Source organism: Centrocercus urophasianus, unplaced genomic scaffold (genome assembly GCF_019232065.1).
Source record: "Centrocercus urophasianus isolate 14NV4802_14NV808 unplaced genomic scaffold, USGS_Curo_1.0 seq_29, whole genome shotgun sequence".
Classification (NCBI taxonomy): domain Eukaryota; kingdom Metazoa; phylum Chordata; class Aves; order Galliformes; family Phasianidae; genus Centrocercus; species Centrocercus urophasianus.
In genome coordinates, this window is record NW_024884855.1 from 7,001,202 (window position 1) to 7,012,348 (window position 11,147).

Sequence of the window (11,147 nt, forward strand, 5' to 3'; positions counted from 1 at the left end):
TTTTGTAGTCTCTTTTGTGTGCTCTGGTGGAAATTCTGGGAGTTAAGGATATGTTTGTGTTGACTGTCTCTGCTCCTTATGTAGAGTATCAGTGAATAAAGCCAGCCCTCCAGTACATTCCCCTTCACGCTGATGTTTTCACTACGTTTTGTAGATATTGTTTCATTCCTGTGTCTTAGATTAGGCATGGTATAAACTTCTTACTCTGCTGCCTGGACATGGAAAGTCTCAGTATGGGGATCATGCTGTTTCTGTGTTGCAATTTGGGGTGCTAAGCTTTGCAGCAGAAGCTTTGCAGCAGAAGCAGCTGGTGGACTGCAGTGGGAGGTTTGCTTCATGTTTTCTCTAACATCTCCATTTGCAGAAGGAGAATTGGTGGTCAGACTGTTTCAGCATAGTTCCTGTTTGCATCAGAGAAAACAGCAGCAGAGGACACCAAGTGTCTGAGATGGCTGGTTGGGGCATGCTGACCTGGTGTTTGATTGCACCTGAGCAGTCATGTCCCCCAGAAGCAGCATGCTAGGAGATTGTGCTGCTCTCTTCTCAAATAGGCTTTGACTTGCAGAAGGAAGCACAGAAAGCACGAGTGGAGGGGAGTGCATGGCTGTTGCTGCAATGGTGAGAAGCTCAGGGCTAAGTCCTCTTGACTGTGACCCATCCTGGGCCATGGTTTCGAGGTGTCCAAAAGCTGTCATCCCGTTCAGTGCCACATGGAGGAGTTCTGCTGGGATTTCCCTTGCCTCCTTGGCTTTGGTTATTCGTAGAATCATAGAATGGCTTGGATTGAAAGGGACCTCAAGGATCATCAAGCTCCAACTGCCCTGCTGCAGGCAGGGCTGCCAACCTCCACGTTTAATACTAGACCAGGTATTCCTGGCTGGCAGCTCAGAAATACCAACCTCTCACAGGAGTTTCTGAACTGCCCAGGAAAACTGATCTGAGCTGGGAGCTCTTGTGAGGTATTTCCCATCACAGAAGTGTGTTTGCATGAGCACAGCTCATGTGATGGTGACTTTGTAGCTCATGTCTAGGATCAAGACAAGTAAAGAATAGTATATGGAACACAAATGTGTGTGCAGCCAAGGCTTGCAGTGCAGCAGTCTGCAGGATAAACAGTTGGCTTCAGCCCATGGGGATCTGGCAGCACAGAGTTCATGCTGAAACGTAGAAATAACTGATGACAAGGGCAGGCTGCCACTTTTCTCTATTCATTTCATCTCTTAATGAGACTCACCCAGTCCTGCTACTGGGGACTGCCAGCAGGGAGGCCCTGCACAAAGCCCTCAATTATGTTCCACCTGCATGCCTCCAGCTGGCTCACAAGGTAAGCAGGAAGAGTGCTTCTCTACCACTGACAGTATAACTCTGCACCCCTGGCTGTCCCCCCTCCTTCCTCCTCTCCCCTGGCTGCAGCTCTAAGGTTTCATCCTCCTCGCAGGTCTGAGCTGAGGAGCACCTGGCTGGAACTCCTTTGGCCACAAGGATCGCGCATTCACGTTTTGCAGGTGTGTGCTTAAGTTTCCTGAGCACGTTCAGAGCTCAAGATCATGCCCAGTCTGTGTATCAGCAGGACGCAGAGCTGCAGGAGCAAGGTTGTCATCTGAAGTGGAGGATGGAGGGTGGGAACAGCCCCAGCGACGCTGTCTCTGCAGTGAGTATCCCTGGTCCCTAAAGGATCACACAGGGCTCTCGTTCAGTGCTTGCTCAGTATCTATGCCTCTTCTCAGGGAGCTGGGTGTCTGCCTGCCCCTGTGCTCATTCGCTGGTTTCCCACTTGGGGGAAATTTGCTGGCTGTTGAGAATCTCCCCATTACTGTGGGCTTTGAGGCACAATTGCATTTGGATTGATGAGCCTCCAGCTGTGCACAGCTCTAACTTGATTACAGCTCGCTGCTGTCCTGGTGGAATATATCTGGGAATCACACAGTGCTGAGAATGATCAGTTGCAGACGTGGAGGCTGCAGAGCCCATATATGGGCCCGCAGCAAATCTAACCCTGCAAATTGACTAAATTTCTCTGTTCTTCGGAGTATTTAAACTTCTTTTCTTTTTAAAAGCACAGTTGTGGTTTGCTGAAAGCTCATTTCTTCCGCTTTGTAAAAATGATTTTGTGTGCCATTAAGTTAAATGGTTTAAATATAAAAATTAAAGTGATTTTTATATCAAGACATGGGAAGTGCTAGCATGACCACCAAGCTATTTTGCTTCAAGTAACTGCTTGCTTTGCATCACTCTGTCTGTGGCCACGTCCTCCTCCAGCCTCCTGCAGGGTTTTTGGGTGCTGTGCATTCCTGGCTGCTGGGATGCTGTTTTGCCAGCATGGCACAACACACAGCAGGACCCAAATCACGTCCTGGGGGCTGAAGGCAGCCTTAGCACAGGGCTGTGCTGCAAAACTGCAGTTCTGCTCTCAAGCAGCCCCAGCTGATTGCACAGTGATTTCTTTTGTGAGCAAGGAATTGTGTTTCGAATTTGGGAAGGATAAAAGCAGCAGAAGCTTTAATTTTAATTCCTGTTCTTTCCCTGTTTTCTTTGGCTCCTAGGGCAGGAGGTTTGCAGCACGATTCACAAACCCTCCCAGGACATTCTGGATCATCTTGTCCATCACATTGCTTTTTGCAGCTGTTGGCATCAGCGTTGGGGGGATTCTTTGCTTCTCCCATAGCTCTGCCCAGGTAAGGATCTCACCCAGGGCAGAGAGCTTCCTCCTGCCCACAGCCCACTCTGTGCCTGGCAGCTCCTCCAGCCTACAGAGCACAGCGAGCAGCGAGCTGAGCAGCTGCTGCTCACCCTGCAGCATTGCTGCCAGGAACCATTGCTTAAATTAGAGGAACTTCCACGCTTCATTTGTAAACCTAGACCCAAGCTGGCATTTTGCTAAGCACGCAGCTCCCAGCATGTTGCTGTATTTGCTAATGGACTCTGCCAGGCAGTATAGAACAGCAAAAGATTCAGGGTGGGTATGCAGGAGGGGAGATGGGGTGTGTGTGGGTGCTGAACATCTGATGGCACCACTGCCCTCTCTCTGTGCCAGGCTGGACCACAGCTCAGCCGGATCACACTGCACGGGGAGCAGGACGTGCCGAGGAACCAAACAGCCACAGTTGATGTGTCCAGGAGCACTGTCACCTATTACATCACCTCACGGAGTAACCGCAGTGCCATTGTGCTGTACGACAGCCAGCATGTGAGTGTGCTGCGTCGCGTCCTGCTGCTGGGGTCTGGGTGCAAAGCAGGAAAGCACAACCTGCTGCTGTTCCGTCTGCATCCCCAGCACCGTGCAGAGCTGCAGTATCACACTGGAGATAAGCAGCCACAGTCTGCTCGGGATGCACTGGGCACAGCATGGCCACAGCAGTTGATGCTTTGTTAGGGGGGAAATAATGCTCCTGGGCAGCACTGCTTGCTGTAGTAAGACACATCTGTCTCCCAGGGCTACGTGTGCTACAGACCTGCAGAGCAGCATGCCTGCTACCTGCGCACAATGGACCCTGAGGACCGTGAAACCGCACAGGTGATGCTGAGTGCAACTGAGCAGAGGGTGAGCGATGGGCAGCATGAGTTGCTTGGGCAGAAGTAGGGACTTGCACAGAGCCCTGGCATGCTGACTGCTCTCCCTGCCAAGGACAGTGCCTTCTGGGCAATGCTTTGATTCCCACAGGGCTCTGAGGAAGGATGCAGACAGCTCCCAGTGTTGCTGAGAGTCTGTCTGTGAGAAAGAGCAGAGCTGCGGGTTGGGGAAGGGGGCTATGTCCCACAGATGTGAATAGCAGAGCTTTCACAGAACCCAATCCCACTGTATTTGGTTACCTGCTCAAAATTCTGGGGAAAAGGAAACAAAAAGGTTTTGTTAGCAGTGTGCAGGGAAGAAAATTGAAGTCGATCACGTATACAGACCCTGTGAGCAAACTGCTAATGGATGCATGGAGGGGGCAGAGCTCCTGTTTCAAGCAGCCAGATGCCTGCTTTGTGCCCCTGCCAGCTGCTCCCTTTCCTCAGACCAGGACTGCCCCAACCCAGCCGGGACAGAGAAACATAGGAACTGGCAGCTCTGAGTTCTAAAAGGGATGGATGGGGACGGAAGCAGCTGCCAGGAACTGGGGCTCCTTAATGAGTGCTTTCGCTTAATGTGAGGCACTTTTTGGGTGAGTTGGATGTGGGAGCCGGGCTCAGGCTGAAGGAGCAATTAGGAGCTTGGGGGAAATAACAGGGCTTTTTTTTTTTTTTTTCCAGGGTGACAAACTGCTACTCCGGAATAACCAGACCAAGTACTACAGGGAGTTCCTGGGCATCGTGGCAGGGAAACAAGTGGACCCCAACGGCCTGGGTGAGGCCATCCAAGCTCTCTGTGAGCAGACGTCCATCTTCTGGGTCCAGAGAGCAGATGGTAAGCTGCATCTCCTTTTGCAGAAGAGGAAAGCAACTTTGGTTGAGGACCTCAATAAGAGCAGGGCTGTGCTGCACAAAAGTGAATGGGCTGCCAAGGCAGGGACAGGTGACCTCTGCTTCAAAATCAGGCCATTGTTCAGTCATTGCTGAACTGCTGGCTCACACCCACAACCCGCAGCGAGATGCAGTGCTGCTTGGAGGCTCTGTGCCCCTTCCCTGAGCAGCACGGCTCTGGCTCTCTGCGATGCTGTTGGCTTAACACCTGTCACCTTCACTTTCCCTAGAGGCAATCTGCAGCTCTCACCCTGGCCTTTCTTCTGCTTTAACGAGAAAGGTCATTCCCTGAGGCATTCCACGAGTTTGGCTCTCTAGAGACTCATAGCTACAGGGCTGCAAAAGCATTCCTCTCACCATGTTTCTTGTCCTTGCTCATTTGGCAGGTCCAGGGAAGCAGCGGTTGATCTACCTTTGCATTGACATATGTTTTCCAAGCAATATTTGTGTGTCTATCTGCTTCTATTACCTTCCTGATTAAGCCTTGCAGCCACAGATGCCCTCTCACTGCTCTACATACTTGAACTGTATTCCTGAAAAGCCTCTGATTTCAGCAAGGAAGGTAACATCTACAACACTGCCTAAAAGCTTCCTACTGATTTCATGCTGCCGTTCAGGAGAATTTAGGTAAAGCAACTCTGCTCAGCGCTGTTGGTACAGAACTTTATTTGCCGCTGCAACCCAGGGCTGCATCTTGTATGTAGGCAGTAGATCTAGACAGAGGAACCACATGGAGTAGCTTGTGTTTTGTGGCCATGTGCCCTGTTCGATACTGGGTTGTTATACTTGCTGGGGGTGGTGGTTTTCTAAGAGAGCAGATCTCCAAGAAAGTCTGTGAAATACATATTTGAATAAAGGGACTGCAAAACAAGAAAGCAGCCGCCTTTCCTCTCCGTTCAGCCCATTCCATCATTTAGAAAGGCTGATTTTTTCCACTTTGGGAAAAAAAAAAATCACAAGGCTGTCAACAGCAGAAGCCACAGGGATGTCTCCAGCAGCTGCTCTGCACCCAGCTCCCCTCAGTGGCACCGTGCCTCCCATTCCCTTTTGTCCCAGCAGCCTCCCTGGGAGGCCAAACACGTTTCAGTAATGGTCTGCCTGAAGCTGAAGTCTGGTGTTGCTCCAGGCAGCTGCCAGAGTGAGTCCTCTCCACCAGGGGAATGGGGATGGCTACAAGCACATCTCAGGGTCCAGAGAGGGTGCTGGCTGTTTTCAGACAAGGGAAAACAAGCAGAGGTCCTTTTGTTCCAATACAATCATTATCCCAATACGCTGTCATTGAAAGCAAGGCAGACGACTGCTTTTTGGTGCCCACTGTATTCTCTCTTGATCTCTCCAGTCTCCACACACCACAGTCTGGCCAAGTTATCTGAAGAGGCTGGAACAGAATGAGAAAAGAGGAGGGAGAGATATTGTTACACTTGAAGTTGTTTGCTTTTTTTTTTTATTAGAAGAAATACTGTCCTCTTGCTTCATTTGACAGTTATGAGCATTAATGGTGATAGGCAAGGGAGCTGTGCAGAGCAAGAAACCTGGTGTTTCTGTATTGGGATTTTCAGTAATTCAGACAGAAATTACTGTGGAAATTACAACGTTTTGAAAGAACTATTGTACTGCAAATGCTGCAAGCAGCATGTCTACCAGGTGAAATGAACTGCACAAGAGGATCATCTCTCCAGTTTTAACAGAGCATCTGTTGCCTCCTATTATAGCACAGGCTGAAAGCTGGAGGGATTTCATACAGTGCAGTGGGCGTGAGACTGGGTGCTCTAACAGAGGAGTCTTCTTTTCTTACATACATGGGTGCTCTAGGGTTTGGCAGTGTTCCACCAAGAGAACCTGCTAGGTCCTGTGTCACCATCCAGCAATGCCCCACCAGCCTGCAGGCAGGAAAGGAGGATCTCACCTGTGACAATGTACTGTGAGTCTCCAGAGAAAGCACAGTCCCACATCCAGCCACGAGAGGTTTCCCCTGGGTTATTGCTCTTAATGCTCAGCTCTGTCATCAAAGAGAAGTTTGAAGTCCTCCAGATCTTACATGTCTGATCTGCAGAACAGGTAGCCAAGAGCCTGCAAGGATAAGATAGGCACAGGTAATCTTATTAGTCATGCTGTACATTTAAAGGCCTCATTAATGCAGGCCTGGAACAATAATGAACTGAAGCCCTGTGTACTTAGTAATCAGATTTCTTTACCCCATATCATCTGCCTTACGAGATTCAAGCTGAACTGATCTGGTGGAGGAGCACACTCACGTGGAGTCGGGGCTGAATTTGCACTGCAGGGCGTAGCGGTTGTGTGCTGGGATTTTGGTCTTGGGGATCAGCTGGGTTACCTCCTCTCCAATGCCACCTGTCAGGTTCCACACGTAGCAGTTTCCCTGTGAGGAGATGCGAGGTCTGTAGCTGGCTTTGAGGCCCTCAGCCAAAAGCAGCCCAGACTCTGCATCCCATCACAGCAGAGCAAAACTGTGTAGTGCATGGAAACTGGCTGCTCTGCCCCACAAGGACAACCCAGAACTGTAAATCCCATCCCATGCCCAAGCTCACCGAGCTGTTAACAGCTGCCATGTAGCTGGCATCAGGGTCAATGTGCACAGAGTTCACGGAGACTTCAGGCTCTGGAATCAGCTGCTCATTGTGGTCTGTTTTCAGGTCCCAGATGTGAATGGCTCCACTCTGGTCACCCACAATTAATTCAGCCTGCAAGAAAACAGTGACTGTGTCCCTCTGGGAAGAACCTCCCAAACAGCAGCCTTGGAGCCGAGGTCCAGAACCAGCCCATCCAGCACCAGAGCCCCGCTCTGCTTTAAAGCATTGGGGTCCCCTTTCAATGGACTACTCCCTAGTAGCTGGGCCTCTGCTTGCTGCTGGGAATAGTTTCAAAGCTCCTGCTCATAGGCAAACTGCAGCCTGCTGAGCACCCCATGCGCTGACAGCAAACCAGGCATCAGTCTTACCTTGCACTGTGCAAAAAGGCTGTTTAACTTAACAGAAGTGTTTGCTAATTTTATAAACCCCACTGCAGAGAACAGGTGCCTGGTTTCCAGAACTGTTGTTTGGAGCAGAAGCTAAACAACATCAACAAAGGCCAAATGATTTACAGCATGTCTGAGCAGAGAGTATGAGGATGTAGTTTGGCCAGTAAACAGCTGAAGCACCCAAGAGCATACAGATACCTAAAGAACACAAGCCTAAGTGGGTTCTTCTCTCTCTCCCCTGCTCCAGGAGCCAGCTGAAGGGCAGCAGCTTTGGCTCCAATCCCTGCTGCTCAGAGCAGCAGACAATGCTGGCAGCTCTCCATTAAAACCAGGACTTTTTATCGACAGACTTACACTGTCCATAATTTTAGCAGAATCCCTAGAGGAGATCAGGTCATCGGGTGCAGCTAATCCTGTACCTGTGACCAATGGCTTGCTTCTGGGGAAGACAATCATCCCTTGATATATTTAGCTGACCGTGTAGTGCAGAGGCATCTCCTGGGCATCTCCTTGTCCACTCTTAGCAGCAGTTGCAAGAACAATTCTAACATTGCCACAGCTTTACCCAGGCCATGAGAAATCCCTCCGAGAGTCAGCAGCTCCACAGCATGAATTGCACAGACAGGACGGAGTTATCTGATTAAATACTGCCACCTCTGGGCTAACTAACTGTCCTGTTCACAAGCCATTGCTCCTTCAGTAACACAGCCATAGTGATTATTTTGCATGCATGATCTATGTACAATATTTGTTTTAATGCAACACATTCTGAGTCCTATGGTGCTGCAGCAGCAACATTTGGCTGAAGTCCGTTCCAAATGACCAATCTCACATTTAGTGCAGAACTCAGCATTCTGAGCTTTTATAAAAATCAAAAGCAAAGAAACATTCCTATTATTCATCTTTTAAAAAGGTTTGCTTTGAGAAAAAAAACAACCTTATGCTGCTTTGTCTGCAGCTCCCACCCTCCAGTACCATGGATACAAAATGGACCACATGCATTACAAACACTGCAATGATACGCATCGATTTTCACCACCATGCCCACTAATGCATCCCCACCACCCCCATTAGCTTCATTTCCTTAGCCTGAGCGACCTCTGTGACAGCTTCTGAACTGAGTGGTGGATCTCCAGCAAACCCTGAAGACACCTAAATGGGGCTCTTGGCCTCTGATTTTTTCTGCTGGCAGTGCTATCCCCTCTCGTGCCACCTGCTGCCCTCCCATCACATCTGGTTTTATTCATGGGATGGTCTCAAAGGGATGAGAGTGGGACGAGAGGCACTGCGCTGTCTCCGTCCAACAGCCAGCAGGTTAATTAGCACAAACAAGCTCAGCAGAGTCCTATGGCTGCAGCACGCGTGCAGAATGAACCGCACACAAGCCAGGGACATCTGCTGGCTGCCAGCCCTGCTCGAGGATGTTTGCTCCCTGACAGGGGCAGGGACACACTCTACCTGCACCAAGCCGGGTCATGCAGCAGCTGCTCTGCAAGGAAGCAGATGGACGTGCAGCTGCAGCTGCTGCTGCTGATCCTGCAAAGCTACCAAGAGCTGAGTTCACGCAACCAAGACCATCAGCCTTCCCATGGGCTCAGCAATGTTTCAGACTCCCAAGCATTTAGCGAGCATCACCTTTTCCAGGAAAGACAGTGACAAATGCGTACCTGGTTGGGGTGCAGGCAGACGCAGTTAATGGGAGCATTCACTTGGAAGATCCGCTGGCACTGCAGGTTACGAGACCTGCAACAAGAAGACACTGAATGAGCCCACATGAGCCTGCAGAGGAACGTCCCCTTCCAGCAAGCCCTGTCCTCACCTGAGGTCCCATATCCGTGCCATGCAGTCCTCTCCACCCGTGTACATCCAGCGGCCGTCCTCGTGGAAGCCAACGGAGGTGATATTCTTGCTCACGCCGTCGTAGTTGATGACGGGGTTGGGGTTGTTGGAGTTGAGGTCGTACATGCGGATGTGTTGGTACCCTGCGGCGGCAAATAAGGCTCAGCGGTGCGGGGGGTACCAGTGACCCCCAGCACCCCGGGGCTCACCTGCAGCCGCAATCATGCTGCGGTCGGGCGTGATCTCCAGGGCGTTCACCTGCTGCCGGCGGTGCTAAGGGCAGCAGCGGGACCCCACAGCAGGAATCCCTTGTCACACAAACACTCCCTCTCCCATCACACAGAGATCCCACTGCAGCACCACGACCACCCAAACCGGGCCCCTCTCTCAAGCCGGGACCCCCCCGTGTCACACCGTAACCCCGTGTCACACCGGACTCCCCCCTCCCCAGGTACTCCCCCCCCCCCGCGCCCGCCCCGTGGCAGGATACGGAGTCCTGGTGCTGCACGGTGCGGGTGCAGATGCCGCTGTGCGCCTGCCAGAAGCGCACCGTGTGGTCGTACCCCGCGGTGGCCAGGATCACGGGATCGCTGCCCACCGTGCCCTGTGCCGCGTTCATGGCGGCGGCGCCGCGAGGAGCCGCTCAGGGCTCCCGGCCCCGTGGCGGCCGGCGCGGAGGGCGCGGGAGACTCTGCGCATGCGCCAGGCAGCCGGCGGCCGCTTTGCGCGAGCGCGGGACACTTTTCCTCAGCGCGCAGGCGCGCGATCGGTGACATAAGAAGGAGCATGCGCAGAGAGCCGAGCGGTGAGCGCTATGCGCAGGGCGTGGGGGGGTTGAGGCGGGACTGCGGGGTGTAGTCAGCAGTGAGTTACGTGCCCAGCGCTGCCGCCAGGGGGCGCTGTGCTGGAAACGGCCTCGTCGCACCGAGCAGAATAGAGGGAGGGTGGCGGCTATATGGGGATGCGGGGCACCGGGATGCGGGGTGGGGGCACGCGGGGCGCACGCGGGAAGCACGCGGGAAGCACGCGGGAAGCACGCGGGAAGCACACGGGGCACACGTCTCGGGGCCGGCAGGGCTCAGAACCAGCGCGGAGTCGGGCCCCGCCGTGCCGGTGCCGATGCAGCAGTGCTGTCGGGCCCTTTAAGGGCGGCGGCGGCGGCCGTGGGGCAGTGCTCGTACCCGCGGCCGTGCTCGCGCCCGAGGGCTGCCCGCCCGGTACCGCACCTACCGGTAAGGGGCGCGCTCCGGGGACTGGGGCTGTCCGGTGGGTACCAGGGATGCCATGTGGGCACCGCACCGGGAGGCGCAGCCGTTCCCCGAGGCGGGCGGTGCATCCCTCTCCCGACACTGCGGGATTCGGGGGATCGGGACCGGGCGCGGCGGTACCGGGGCTGAGGCGGGGATGCTCCGGGAGCGGGGCTGAGGGCTGGGCTCGGCGCCGTCGCCCCCGCACGCACCGCCGCGCTGCGGCAGCGTGGGCTTCGCATGGCAACGGCGGCGGGACGGCCGGGTACAGCGCTGCGCGGCTCCGGGAGGTAAGCGAGGAGCGGGGCTGGGCGCTTTGGGTGTGCGGTACGCGGCAGGTGGCCCCGAGGTGCGCGCAGCCATGCGCGGGAGCCGCTGCTGCCCTCGGTGCTGCTGCCCGGCACCAGCAGGATCTGATCCGGACAACCTGCGCTCAATTCGAGTTAGATAACGTATATTATAAACGCCCAGTCTTGGCGAACTGACAGCCTCTGTCCAAATATTTATACGCGCTCTGATCAGGAGCTGTGTTGCCATGGCAGTGCAATTAGCACTTGGTCGATTAACGGCCTTCCTGCGGCCAAGAGGTGCTGAGCTCCCCGTACCACGGGAGCCCCATGCCCTCCCGCACCCGCACT

The 11,147-nt window shown here is 53.5% G+C and overlaps 2 protein-coding genes across 4 annotated transcripts; one reads left to right on the forward strand and one right to left on the reverse strand.

The window, feature by feature from the left end:
* Nucleotides 1-87: 87 nt before the first annotated feature.
* On the forward strand, nt 88-5,312 carry BRICD5 (BRICHOS domain containing 5). Of its 3 annotated transcripts, XM_042828099.1 has the most exons (6): nt 88-1,651; nt 2,544-2,675; nt 3,035-3,187; nt 3,434-3,541; nt 4,234-4,387; nt 4,830-5,312. In XM_042828099.1, exons 1-6 carry the CDS (start codon nt 1,613-1,615, stop codon nt 4,922-4,924), a joined length of 681 nt encoding a protein of 226 aa, XP_042684033.1. In that variant the 5' UTR covers nt 88-1,612; the 3' UTR covers nt 4,925-5,312. The 3 variants fall into 3 exon arrangements, with proteins under 3 accessions (XP_042684033.1, XP_042684030.1, XP_042684031.1); XM_042828096.1 differs by having other exon boundaries at nt 4,234-4,886; XM_042828097.1 differs by having other exon boundaries at nt 3,434-3,514; nt 4,234-4,886.
* MLST8 (MTOR associated protein, LST8 homolog) lies at nt 5,093-9,896 on the reverse strand. Its single transcript, XM_042828094.1, has 8 exons — nt 9,753-9,896; nt 9,472-9,523; nt 9,243-9,405; nt 9,091-9,166; nt 6,993-7,145; nt 6,699-6,823; nt 6,350-6,513; nt 5,093-5,821 (listed from the first exon to the last, which is right to left on the reverse strand). Exons 1-8 carry the CDS (start codon nt 9,879-9,881, stop codon nt 5,703-5,705), a joined length of 981 nt encoding a protein of 326 aa, XP_042684028.1. The 5' UTR covers nt 9,882-9,896; the 3' UTR covers nt 5,093-5,702.
* Nucleotides 9,897-11,147: the final 1,251 nt, after the last annotated feature.

Coding starts and splice junctions, on each gene's coding strand:
- BRICD5 (XM_042828096.1), top strand. CDS start 1,613: ATGGAGGGTGGGAACAGCCCCAGCGACGCTGTCTCTGCA. Junction 1,652..2,543: donor CCAGCGACGCTGTCTCTGCA/GTGAGTATCCCT, acceptor TTTGGCTCCTAG/GGCAGGAGGTTTGCAGCACG. Junction 2,676..3,034: donor TCTCCCATAGCTCTGCCCAG/GTAAGGATCTCA, acceptor TCTCTGTGCCAG/GCTGGACCACAGCTCAGCCG.
- MLST8 (XM_042828094.1), bottom strand. CDS start 9,881: ATGAACGCGGCACAGGGCACGGTGGGCAGCGATCCCGTGATCCTGGCC. Junction 9,406..9,471: donor CAGCATGATTGCGGCTGCAG/GTGAGCCCCGGG, acceptor TTGCCGCCGCAG/GGTACCAACACATCCGCATG. Junction 6,514..6,698: donor AAATTCAGCCCCGACTCCAC/GTGAGTGTGCTC, acceptor TTATCCTTGCAG/GCTCTTGGCTACCTGTTCTG.